General features: G+C 33.9%; 1 protein-coding gene across 1 annotated transcript in view; it reads left to right on the top strand.

The window, feature by feature from the left end:
* The window catches only part of LOC142332006 (troponin C, isoallergen Bla g 6.0101-like), a 39,518-nt gene extending 27,601 nt beyond the window's left edge, over window positions 1-11,917 (top strand). Inside the window, exons 4-6 of the mRNA XM_075378063.1 lie at window positions 6,317-6,445; window positions 8,547-8,678; window positions 11,555-11,917. Coding sequence (XP_075234178.1) covers window positions 6,317-6,445; window positions 8,547-8,678; window positions 11,555-11,589 — 296 coding nt within the window. The 3' untranslated portion in view covers window positions 11,590-11,917. The remainder of the gene's footprint in view (window positions 1-6,316; window positions 6,446-8,546; window positions 8,679-11,554) is intronic.
* Window positions 11,918-14,406: the final 2,489 nt, after the last annotated feature.

Here is a 14,406-nt window from a genome sequence, read left to right as displayed (position 1 = left end):
TATAAATACGATTAAATCATCCTCATACATCGCATATACATATACTATTTTAATTCTAGGAATACAGCATATAGAAAGATGTGTTATAGATTTCTATGAATAAAATACATATATAATGTAATGACAACCTGATATTAAACTATATTCGGTATTTTAGTTTATCGATGAATATTTTTATAATCTAGACGATTAAAAGTTTATCAATCTTCTAAACAACTAAACGATAAATTTTTCAACAACACTTTACGTATGTACTTTTACTAAAGAAGGATTTATTAAAAAAATAACTATGTATACAATATCAAAGAGAATTTTACTTTAAACAAATAAAGCGCATCTTGAAATGTAACATATTATAGTTAAGTTATTAAAAAAAAAAAAAAAAAAAAAAACAGAAATAAAAATAATAAATAAAACAACACGACTAAAAACTAATCGATACATATAATAACTGAAGAACCGATAAGTTATGTACTTTTTTATCTGACTGCAGGCCACGAGGAAGCCGCTGTTTTTAGAATATGTTTGTCCCTTTTTAATTATCTCCACCAGAAATCAATACTAATATTACCACGAGTAAAACAGAAATCAAATAGTTAGTTAATTTTAATTGTAGCACAATCGTTAGATTACATTACTACGAAATAATAAAACTACGGAAGTAAATTTAATTTAATAAAAAAGAAAGTAACAACACAATAGTAGGACTTTCCCGTCCCGTTTTGCAAAATTTTGTTTTTAAATATTGTTAATTTTTAATCGTTAATAAATGCGCCTAAGAAAAATATGTCCTTAATTAGGCGAAATCTCGACACACCGAGGGTGACTTTGCTCCTTTACCTCCTTGACATTTTACGTTAAAAATTTAACGTCATCAATGCCCCATAAAAGGAACTAACCTGATCAAAATCGGTCCAGCGGTTCTGCATATATAAGTCGATTTAGAGGCCGACCCGAACACACACACACACACGCGTACATTAACATCCGGAAAATTTCCATCCGGTTCTTTCGGTTCGTTAGGTATAAAAACGTCAAGATCCGGAGAAAATCGCATATGTCCACGCTGGACCGATTACAATACTTTCCTGTCTAGAGCTATACATCAGTTATAGCGCAGACTAGACGGGAAAGTAATAATCATTAAAATATAAAAATACAAATATTAAGGGCCGATGCCGAACGTTTATCGAGACGATATTCCAAAAACGTAACCGCAAAATCTTAACGAGATATAAAAATCCATTTATCATAAGGCTTCCTTAGGATATACTGCTATTTAATGTACACCCTTTTATACAAGGCGTGGATTAGACCACAGAGACCGATTCGAGCGGAAGTTAAAATTTTATTATAAGCTAACCTTTTACTATGTAATCTTGATTTATCCAAACCGACATCGTGTAAAAATTTTATTTAACACTTCTTTTTATTTATTTATGTTTTATACATACATTTTTTTAAGTATCGGTTTATTTATTCGCGGCTATTATTACTTTGAGTTTCTTTTTTTTGTATTTATAATTACTTTTTCTCCGGTATCTATCTACAAAGACTATCGTCAAACAATCGAAACGGGGATCTAGTTTCATAAACTATCGATTTCTAAATCGCTTTCAAACGTTGCAATTTGTAACATTTTATTTAAAAAAGAGTTTCAAGAGCGATTAACAAATATAAAAACTACACGAAAAAACAAGAACGGGTACAAATTTAATCGGTAGAAATTCTTTCACAAATAATTCCACATTGTTTTTGAAAAAATTTGAGATGGTACATATCTAAGGAGATAAATCAAGTAGCTAATATAAGTTTTAATATTCTTCCCCGAACTTTTACGATTTCTCATCGGTTTAAAAAACTCCGTCAAATAGCAAGAGTAACTCTCTGTTACAGCAAAAGCGGCTCCGCTAAAGCAGCCAGAATTAAGCGACAATGGCTACCGAAAGCTTGGCCCTAAATAGGCTACCGCTTAGGAGGAAAACTAAAAACTGAAAGTAGGCAAGAAGAAAAGAGGTAAACCGAGTAAAATTTTTAAATACGGGACCCGCGTGATAGTATCTCGCCATCTATATGACCGATTGTAACCCGACTTAAACGGCATCAACGAACCGCATTTACCCCGACACCCTTCCTAGGGGAAGACACTCGCCATGTGACGATCCCGGTCGCCACACCTCCCCGCGGTTCCTAGCTTTGATGGGCTTTACTGTAGGCCGTCTTTTAGACTCTCTAAACTTGTTAACATAATACCGTCATCGGTTTAGTCTTGTCAGGATGCCACCGATATAAGTGTCTCGGCAGATATTTTGTGTATTTACACATCGCATTCGTACGGCCAACTACGACCATCTACCGTAACTTACAACCCTCAACTATCAAATTAAACTATTCGCGTAAGCGCGATCCCCGCGCCTTCCTCTAACACCGAAGGTTTCACACAAAAAATCTTCCTATATTTAAGTTCAATTAGATTACGCGTTCAGATCATTACTGAAAAAAAAAAACCATTAGGCTTACTATCTCCTCTACCTCTGAATATGAAATTATCCAAATACTTAAAAAGACATTAATAATAAGAATGTGCCATCCGGTCTATAAACGATAAAATAGGGAGGGTTCGAATAAGACCAAATAGCATCAAAAGATGTTAGTTAATATCGAATCCTAAGAGCCGTATTTCCCAAACCCTTGGACAAATATTAAATAAATAAATCGCGACTAAAATAAAAAGAATCATTGCTCTATAGAGTGTTTCTAAAATGGGATGTCTATACTTTTTCGCGTTCTGCAATAAATTAAATAAAATTAACAATTTAAAATTTTAAATATTACTCAATTTGTAATAGAATTACCACCGGCAACGTTACTCTTAATGATGGACCTTACAAATTAAAAATATATAATATTTTTATGGCGATTATTTTTTTAAAATTCTAATTAGGGAAGCTTCAGTTTTTTACCGATAGTTATGAACGGTTAATCGAAACAATAAATGTGTACTGTTGTAAATTAGCGTTCTACATTTAATAAATTAAATAAAGATGATAACTTTTATTGAATTTACGATTAAAATAAATTAAATTAGTCGCACCAAACAGACTCAACTGAATATTTAAAAAGCTTTGCTTAAGTATTAGCAACAGATATATAAAAAAGAGATGTTTGCTCGGACTAACTTTTACTAAAAGATTCACGTGAGTTTTGGCAAAACGCCGACTAGACTCGACAACAGTTTCTTTTAGTGTACATTTAAAACAGTCGTATAAAGAAAGTAAAACAAACTCGACTCGCACGCGACCACAAAACCGCATTAAAATAGAATTACAGTAAAATGTAAGGGTAACAATTTGAGTACTGAAAATCGCTTTCTTACTGACTGCATAATTAACACGACAAAAAAACGAACTTGAACTGGTATTACAAGAATGTTTCACTAAAAACATTATTTTTTTCCCGCTCACTCTCTCTCTCTCTCTCTCTCTCTCTCTCTATATATATATATATATATATATATATATATATATATATATATATATATATATATATATATATATATATATATATATAATATTTCTGTTTTTTTTAGCACTGGGTTTTTATTTTCGACATACTAAAAGTGAATTAATTAATAAATTGATGACTTAATGTTTAGTAAAAGCTCCGAATTCATCAACAAAGAAATATTATAGTCGATCTAGTATAACAGTACACCGTTGGGAAAAAATAGTGTGAAAATATACACCTGGATCAAGTTATAGTATATATATATAATGCGATTGTGTGCGTGCACGCGGGCGATTTACATACTATTAGAGCTTAAAAATTAAAATTAATTTAAGAGCTTTCGAACAAAGTATCTTTAGAAATGTCTATAATTATATACGATACAATTTTATCATTAACACACTTATATCGTACAACAATAAATACGGTAAATTATAAAATAAAAATAAACAAAGACTATAGTCGCATATAAAATTTAAAACAGTAGATTGTAAACTAGGATTAAGCTACAAGTATAAACCTCTTATCATCACCAGAGAGTGAAAAACTCATTATATTCAAAATAATTAGAAAAAACTAAGAGAAGTAGAAAATAAACAAACAAAAATAAAAGAAAAAGAAAAACAAGTAAAAAGTAAAAATAAAGGAATATGTAGCACACGTAATAGCTAGCAGCTAAAAAAAATGACAGGGAGAAAACAAGAGAACAGTGAAGCTGGCAACCCCAATTAACGTCACAGTAACACTCCACAAATTCTTGCTACTCCGTGTACAAGCATCTTCTTTTTATTATTATTATTATTATTATTATTTTTACTAAACCTTCTTTTTTACAAGTATGTGAAAAAAAACTAACAAAAGAATATATTGAGAAAAATTTTTTATTCGCAAAATGTGAAGAAAAAGAACTAGAAAAAGAACATAACATTGTAATAATTAAAGAAAAAGTTCTTTTATTTGTCACTATATTTAGAGTATATGAATAACTAAAACTCTTCAAAGCTATTTTCTTGACTGTACAAAATTTAAGAATTTGTTAAAAAAAAAATTAATTCATTAAAAGAAAAATATAAAAATATATTTTTAATTCGTATAATATGAATATAAATATGGAAAAACACATATACAAAACAAAATAGCTTGCATTATACGTTTGTCGATGTGTTTGAATCTTAAATCGATTAAAATAGCGTGTAAAATCCAGGAACCGTTTAGATTTCCAAGGTTTGATATTGCCGAAATCAAAACATCTTGATACTGATTTACCCCGCTATTATCGGCTTGACAATTAATCGTAATTAATATTACTTTATCGATAACGTTTTAATCCCGAGTTCGAATCCCGGTCAGGCACGGCGTTTTCAGACGCGCCACAAATCATTCATCTCATCCTCTGAAGAATGCCTAACGGTGGATCCGGAGGTTAACAAATAAAAGGCAGTGCAAAACGGCGGAGAGAGAGCCATTGAGAGCATTTTTTTTTTTTTTTGAACCTATAAAAAATGTTTGAGTCGCGACACGAGAATGTTTTTTTCGTTTACGCTATAAGTTCATATTCATTTACGTTCTTACCGTAACAACGGCAAGCGTATACGGGCGGTACATTAAATGTTATGAAAACTAATAGGTAGCTCGCGTTACGCGTACGACACAACGCTCTCCACCTCTGGACAGACGTTGCTTAGACAACAGTACCCGCCTATAGATAACTCGGCAAATAAGGGTACACCCCGATAGTTCAAAGTAATTCAGGCGGCTTTTCTATCGTGAATTGCGGGGTTTTCAATCTTTTTGATTAGAAGGTCATCGTTACAAGTTGCACGATAACATTCGTCGGTTTTATTTACGTACGTAAAAACTGTGTATTATATACATAAGCGTACGTAATAAGTAAACATATCACGGTTACTTATCTATGTTTTATTTATAATCGTACATACACATATACATGTACGTTTATATTATAGGTAAAGAAAAATATCATAGTCAGGGATGCCGTAACGAGTTACCAGAATAGAGGTGATAATAATTACTCTATGAGGTCTCATCTCATCTCCTCTTGCAATTTGGTCGCATCTGACCGACCACTTTCACGTTATTTCTAATTCTTTCAAGTAACCGTTATTTGAAACAGCAAATTTATTATCATTAAACGATTAAACGATAAAAAAACCGCGTTATATACAAATTATTAATTTGATTAAGAAAATGTATAGAATAAATCAAAAACAAACCGTTATACTGCGACGAGATCGAAGTAATATATGAAATAAAAATTCTAAACTACTGCGAAGAAAAAGTACTGTTCGAAATTACATTATTTCACTATTCGTTATTAGGACACTACCTTTATAATTACTACCTACTATTTTACACCGTTAGCAAAAGACAATCCCGGTTGCCCATTTTCATTTTAAATATTTACTCGTGACTCTATTTTCAATATCGTATGAATTCAAACATACTCGTAATAAAAAAGGTTTTTTTTTAATATATTGTAATAAAAAAACCTTCTTTTTTTTACATGTTTTAATTTTTTTTAAATAACCATCTCTGAACGAAATAGATTGTATTAAAAAAGTGACCGATAGGCGAACAAATGCTGGTCTAGTAGTCGAACAAATTTATAAAAATCAGTAATAATTTTTTTCGGTAGGAAGGCCCTGACAATTTTCCTAGTTTATAAACACGACCCTTCCAGATAAATTTAAACGGGTATGAAATGAAAAGATTTTCGTAGCTTTTATCGCATCAAATATTATTTATAATAAGAAAGAAATCATTTTTTTTTTTTAATATTTAATTCTAGGTTCCGGACAACTGGAATTTGAAGAATTCGTAACATTGGCCGCAGGATTCCTAGGTGAAGATGAACAAGAAGATGCTGCAGCGATGCAAGAAGAATTACGTGAAGCATTCCGGTTGTACGATAAGGAAGGTTAGTTATAGTTAATTAATTAAAGATAAAACACTACGAGGTCTGTTAAGAAAATAACCGAAATTAATTTTTTTAATCTTTATTATTAATTTGGCAGATTATAGGTCCTTGTCTCCTTCAAAGTATTCCCCTTCCCTATTCACACACGTTACAGCAGTGTTTCTATTTATTTGTCCTGGATAGCTTCATTTGAAATGGCCTTCTTTAAGGTCTGTGACGAATTTACTTCAACATCAACAGTCTCAAAGCGGTATCCTTTCATCGCCGATTTTAATTTCGGAAATACGAAAAATCGCAAGGAGGGAGGACAGTCATCTGATTTTTGGCACAAAACTGACGATTTGACAAAGCTGCTCCGGGTGCATTGTCGTGGTGAAGTTGTCTCGCCACAATTCTGGTCTCTTTCTGCGGATTTTTTCACGTAACTGTTGCCTTGATAGCACGAACGGTTTACCGTTTCACCTTGAGGCAGTAATTCAAAGCGCACAATTCCATTAAAATCCCAAAAAAAGAGAAAGCATCACACCGACATCGGATCGAGATTGATGTGCTTTCTTGGTGCGTTGAGATCCTTTGTCGATCCACTGTGACGACTGAAATTTTGTCTCGATGTCGTAGCCGTAAACCCGGCTTTCATCTCCCGTTATGATCCTTCGCATAAGCGTTTCATCGTCATCGATTTGTTCAAGAAGTTACCGTCAAACATCCACTTGATGTTTTTTCCTGATGTTCGGTCATTAAAAGAGGAACAAACTTTGCTGCAACTCGACGTTTCCTTCAAAATGTCATGGGATGATCCATTGGAGATGCTAACCTTTTCTGCAAGTTCTGTGAGAGTCAATCGGCTGTTTGCACCCACCAGATCGTTGATTTTCCGAACTTAGGTGTCGTCAGTCGAAGTCGAAGGCCTTCCTAGACGAGAGTCATCTTCGATTTTTAAATCGTGAAAACCACTCGTAATATTTCGTAAGACCCATAACATCACCTCCGTAAGCTTTGTTTCAAAAGTTGAAACGTTTCGGAGAAATGTTTCCCCGGTTTTACCCAAAAGTTTACCTTGTATCGTCGCCCCCGAAAAATCGCACATTACAAAAGACGTTGCGCTCAAAATAACAATAACACGAAAACTAAACCGGCATATCAACAAACCAAGAACATGTGGTTTGCAGAGGAGGTTATCTGGAACAATATGCTGTCAACCGCAAGTCACTAAATATCTCTGCTGGCGCGTAATTAAAAATGTTCGATTATTTTCTGAACCTACCTCGAATATTTATACGCAGAATTTAAAAATCATATAACGTAATAAATTTCTGTGTCCTGATTTGTCTTTTGACAGATATCAACAGCATATTATTAAGTTTTCTCGAACGTAAACATGTTCCTTCTTTTTATTAATAAACCTTCTTTTTAATCATCCTCTTTTAACATCGTCATCCTAGTCTGTCAGCAGTTCTTTTGTAAATAGTATCTCGCATAAATGTAGATGTGAATTACGGATGGTCAAAAAGAAAACGGATGTGAAGAAGAAAACAGAAAGCATTTTCGATAGAGAAAGTGAGAAACGTGGAAGTATTAAAAATGAGTAGAGTATAATGAATAAAAGAAGAAAAACATTTTTGTTGACATAGACATTGTCTTCAGTGAAGGATCATTTATGAAAATACGGGGGGGGGGGGGAAGGAAAGAAGAAGACAAACTCATTAGAAAGGGAAGTAGTTCCTCGGGATTGAAGCTCTACAGAAGAAAGGGAAGATGCACACGACCGTGAAAAATGGAAAGTCTTCGCTTGAAACCTGTCAAAATCAAATTTATTACAGAAGACGTAACCAAACCGAGATTGTTTCCTCTTTTTTATACTCCTCAACTGATCTTTTTCCTCTCTCGGTTAGCTTTTTACTTCCTCGCTTTGAGTATATTTTATTTTCTGGATTATACCTTAGTGAACGATATATTGAAAATTCGTATGATTAATCCATTTTATTAAAATTATCGTTAAAATTTTAACGCGTGAAAATACAAAATATTTTTTATATTAAGAAAAAAAATGCATTACTAGACTGTACTAAAATTAAGCTTAAATTGTTTTTGATCTGTTTAGGAAACGGTTACATAACGACAGATGTGTTGAGAGAAATATTAAAAGAATTAGATGACAAAATTACATCAGACGATTTGGATATGATGATCGCTGAAATCGATTCTGACGGATCAGGAACTGTTGACTTTGATGGTGAGTACGCAGAAAAAAATTACTATTATTTTTACATCCCCACACAAATCTGTAAATAAACAATAAATAGCTAATTTATACAAAGAACTACAACTAAATTTAAATCATTTACACAGATTTATTACGTTATAAAGGCGCGATTCTCTTCCTAAATAACTCGGTTTAAAATCTTTTACGATACCTCCTATCATTCTAAACTTAAAAACTCGTAAAACAGATGCGAGTCGAGTGTAGAGAGCCGAAGTTTCTAAGATAATTTCTGAACATACTCTCATCGGTTACATAAATAATCAAAAATAATAAACTTTTTAATCTGACTGTACATAATACATCAAGCCGTGCATGAGGATCTACATAAAACCTGCTCTCGACGAAAGAAAAGGAATTTCCTGGATAGATCAAAGAAAACCACGGTTGGAACTGCTCCAAAATAAACAAATTATTACGAAACTAAAAGCGGTTTACGTTCATATTAATGATCGATAATATTAAATAAATAAAATATATAACAAACACAACAGACGGCGTCTGAAATTCAGACGGCGCTGAACACATATTTATGAAAACAAAACTGAAGAAAATGTAATTTCATATTTCTATTTTTATTAATATTATTTAAAAACTCATCGACAAAAAATTTTGTAAATGATATCGTTTAATATTGTTATTTTTTTTTTAATTTGCGAAAAAGTTTTTAAAAGGTTCAGTAATTTATTAAAGAATAATAATAAGATCCTTCTCGTAAGCTCAAGTACTGTGTCAATAAAAAAACTGTGGATGATATTATTTTTGTTTTGTTTTAGGTCAACCGATTACAAACCGGACTTTTGTTTTTAACATTTATTAGTACAGAATAAATATACAAAACAAATTTATTGCTTTCTACACGGTCTTCCTCAAGTTCTACAAATTTTTCCCAAACTTTAATCCCATCTACATAATAAGCTTGAGGACGTGTTACGAACCGATGTCGAAGAACTTTACTACTTAGTTGTTCTGGAATCCATTTCCTCCCAGTCAATCCTTCAACGGCCCAAACAAAAGAGAATCGCATCTCTGATCGGCTAAATGCGTCTTTTGTCCGTATAGGCGGTTTTCACTTTGTTCAAGAGCTTGCTGTAAAACGCAGTATTCACAGTGCGACGATCGTACGGAAAATCGACCGGCCATACGCCTTTTCAGTCGCGAGCTTTCCAGCTGAAGGACGCATTTTTGTCTTTATGAAGCACGGCTCGTACTTGCGATTTTGGACACGGGGTAATTTATCGATGGACTTATCTTTTATCAAACGTGAATTCCATACGTGCAGTTTTGTACACGGGGGAATTTATCCTCGGACATCTCTCATCAAACACGAGTGAGTATTCGAAGCGAAAAACTTCCTCTCGTCGAAATCGATTGAGAAGGCTGTAAAAAATTTCCTAACGACCTTGTTTTTGATTTCTGGTCGAAACCAGAGTTTCCGCTCGCACAAACTTTGAGGAATCCGAGGTGCTTCACGGTGACAGAACGGGAACTTCCATGACCGATAGGTATTCACTTAAGAAGCGGTTTCATCAACCGTCTTTAGCGAGGTCACAGATCGACCTCACACTTATCGTCACCGTCACGCTTATCCATCAACGCCGATTGTGACTCACCATTTACAGCTTCCCGTTCTCCACTAAACTTATCGACTCGTAGTCTCGTAGGCGTAGTCTCGGGTACGTGACATCACATCTCAATGTGCACACGCGGTCATCAAAATTTCGAAAAGTTTATCGTCCTCGTTCGTAAGAAATTTCACGATAACACGTTGCGCAACCGACGATAGAACCTCTTGCTTTGACACAACCCTATCGACCAGACAGAACTGCGAAGACAAAAATCCGGTTTATATTTGACTGACCCTCGTAGATTGAAAATCTAGTTTTAGATCGTCAAAATACAAAAAATATTAATACAATTTATTTATATAATAGTTTCCACTTACCAGCGATCTTTAATAGTATATTCGAGCGCTTTCGGATTAGTAATCCATCCTCAGAACATTGATGTGTTATAATTATAATTGTTTACTTCACATAACATTAATTATACTTGAATTTTAAAAACTAAAATTATAAATATAACAATTGAGACCTTGATACTGACATGGGGATAACGTTGACATTATTTTACCTTTTGGCAATCGACTGTGCATTTTATTTCATTATATTTCTGCTGCCATGATGACAGAGACGTAATATAAGAGTTAACTTTTGTTGATATTTTGAGGGATAACAGGAATTTATCCTGAAAATTTGAAAGCAGTCGTTTGGTTATCGTGTGATGCTGTTCTAAATCCATCTCTTTCAAATTTAAAAAAATAATAAATCAATTCCGTGTTAAAAAATCAACGAGGAACGTTACCACTTTCATTATTTATTTTTAAAAACGTAATAACTATTTTTACTGGAATTTAAAAATAACAATCGGTCATAATTTATATTTGCGTTCTAATTTGGGGTTCAAAAGCTAAAAGAATCCAACAATTGAGCATACGCTTTTAAATTTTTTTTATAAAAAAAAAATATATGCACAATTTGTAATTGAAATTTATATAACGCTGGTTCTATTTATATTTTAATTAATATTTTTTCAACGTTTAGCAGGAAACAATATTTCTAAAATTAATTTCGAAATTTTGGATTTCATTTTTTTTTTAAATCCTTTAAAAAAACCTTTTAAACGGGAATTCCATACGCAGAATTACGCTTATAATACGAAATCTAAACTAGTATTTACATACAAATTTTTTACTTTTCAATGACTATGTAATTTTTTTTGTGCACGCCTTTCGTTCCAAAAGAAAATAACTCACGAAGAATAACAATTTTCTTTTTATCTGATTTCAGAATTTATGGAAGTTATGACCGGAGGCGATGATTAATTTTAAGACCGAACGAGCAGCAGCAAAACAAAGATAAATAAAGAAATTTAAACAAACCGTTCATCTGACAGCCATTTATCATAATCAATTCCCAGAGCACCAATGAAGTAATAACGTGTGGACGTCAGACGTGTAGGCCTATCGGATCATAATTCATCATCTAATAAGTAAATAAACCGATAGACATAAAAGCTCAAAGTGAAATAAAATCGCCGACGTTATAAACGCTTATGAACTACAAATACCTGAAAAAAACTTAATTTAAAACGCACTATATATTAAAAATAAACTTTTTGTAATACAGTTAATAAAATCATATAAAAAATAATTATGGAAAATTGTTTTTCCCGTAAAATGTTCATACTTCAAAAAATACGTTAACAACGAACGTATATTTTATAACCGTATAATATTTCTGCATACTACCTACTAATACATACAGTTTCCGACCGAAAAAACACATTGATTTATTACTTCGCACTACCGAGACGATCTTTTCACAGCTGTGACGCGATTACTAGCGCCGATAGTAAGTGTAACTTAATCTGAGAATAATGATGATCATTATACAGCCGGTACCAACGGCGAACAGAAGAGGGCGGGAGGCCGAGGTATTTGGGATGCGGTTTCGAGCCGGGCCAGTACCGGAACGGAACAGCAATTACAATAAGCCGGATCTAAGTTTCGTTCAGTTGCCCATCTCCCGCCTTCGAAAGAGGCTACAGAGTCTCCCGATGGACGCACGGCAGCTGGAACGGGACACCACGACTAAGGAAAGATTCCTGTACAAGTTTATAGAGATCTGGGGGGATGGTATCAGGGCGACGGGTGCCCAGGTGCTCACCAACCGTGTTCGTTTGAACCGATATTTGTTTCGGTTCCGCCTGGCAACTGATGTGCGTCTGCGGGGAGGTCCAGTCAAATGAACACCTCATGTTTGACTGCTCTGCTCGTGAGGGGGACCAGAGCCCGGGCCACCCTTGAACTTAGAGGCCAAGAGGAAAATTGGCCACTTACAAGCGGCGAGTCAATGTGGCGAGAGCCGCTTTGTCGGACCGTGTAGGACTTCTTGATGCGGTTGCTTTGTTCGACCGACATCAGTAGTTTACCTAAGGGAAATGATTCCTACCGTACTGCTGTGTGAAGCTAACCTAGATATATATATATGGCTGACCACCAGCCGATTAAGGCTACAAGCGCTTTAATATGATGGACAGGTACTTGCTGGCATTCAGCGACCTAGGCGTGGCAGCGAATTGCTGTCTAGACGAAGTAAATTTTGATTTATGGGTGTCATATATATTTTTAGTAGTTGACGGGGTGCGCCTACCCATTTTAGTAAATATATGACAAGCGAGCGGTTGGGACACGTAAGTCGATGGTGTATAGCACAGCGTTTAGTTCGCTCACGCTGTTAGGTAAGCTCTACGAGCTATTTAGGACACCGGTCGCTAAACTGTTTCGAGGCTTAGTAGCCGTTTGCGGCACAGACATTCGGGCGACCGAATGAGGTGGTGGCGGGAGAAATGCCAAGCAAACCGATTCCATCTCCGTACACCTCGCAAAGTTGCCGATGAATTTCAATTTGTTTGAGGTTTTTTGCCAGTAAAAACTAATCGCTGGACGCACCTCACGACTTGCGAAATTTTCCGTTGAAGCGTACAATTCTACAATTCACAAAGAACAAAATAGAAAAATCGCAATCCACACGCTACGACAGCTTGATGCGTACCGAGTGCAGAAACGTTTTCACGCCAAGATGGCGGCTCTATCCCCACCCACTTCCACGCTAGATACAAACGCCCTCGCCTTCTGGACCGCCATCGTATATAATAAAATAGCTCAATTTAATAGCCGATATCTTGATAACAGGTAACAGGTATTCGGTCGGTGAAATAATAAAGTAAATCTTGATTCGTTTGTTTTTATAATTTGAGAACGATACGCATAATATGTAACAGAAAGTGATTATTCAGCGACTTAAAATGTTACTACACGAAGAATTACTTTTTGAAATGTAAGATGATGTTTGTTTAAGCTCACCATCTAACCGGTAACGGTGCACGTATTTGTTCCTAAACACATCATCAAATACCAATAAAAAAGTCAACGACATCGGGCCAGTGGTTTTTGAATTTTAAACGAACGTAGCTATAAACATAAAAAAATTTGATGTGGACACCACGTGACTTCTTTGTACGCCTATTAAATTACTTATACACATTTTTTGCTGCACTTCATTTAAACTTATTTGAAAGTGAGATACGATCCTTCAATTCTTTAATAAAGTGGAAAGTTACACAATCGCATTGTGATCGAACCACATTGCATCACATTTTTTTGAGGTGTCCGTATCAGCATTTTATATTAGTTAATATATTAATTTTGTTTCGCGTCGCTAAAGTAATTATTTGGTGTAAGTGAGAACGTGCGGGATCCATAACCATGCACATATCGGTTCGAATCCGACTTCATATTTTTTTTTTTTTTAAACTGAAACATACTGATTTATTAATAATTATTAAAAAAAGTTTTACAATAAATAATAATTCAATAATAAAAATAAAAAAGAATATATCAATAAAATCAGAAGTTATTAGTGAAATAAAATTTTATGTACTTATAAAAATGTGTACGTGTAATTTAATAAGCATAAAAGGAAGTCATATGGTGTACACATCAGAGTTTTTTTTTAATGTAAAGCGCATAAAATTTTATTTCATTAATAACGTCTGATATGTTTTCAAATTTTTTTTATTATTATTGAATTATTATTTATCGTAAAAATCTTTTTACTATCAGAGGTAAATAATTATT

The sequence above is a fragment of the Lycorma delicatula genome, chromosome 11, assembly GCF_047948215.1.
Source record: "Lycorma delicatula isolate Av1 chromosome 11, ASM4794821v1, whole genome shotgun sequence".
Taxonomy (NCBI): domain Eukaryota; kingdom Metazoa; phylum Arthropoda; class Insecta; order Hemiptera; family Fulgoridae; genus Lycorma; species Lycorma delicatula.
This window is presented reverse-complemented; position numbering and strand designations above follow the sequence as displayed.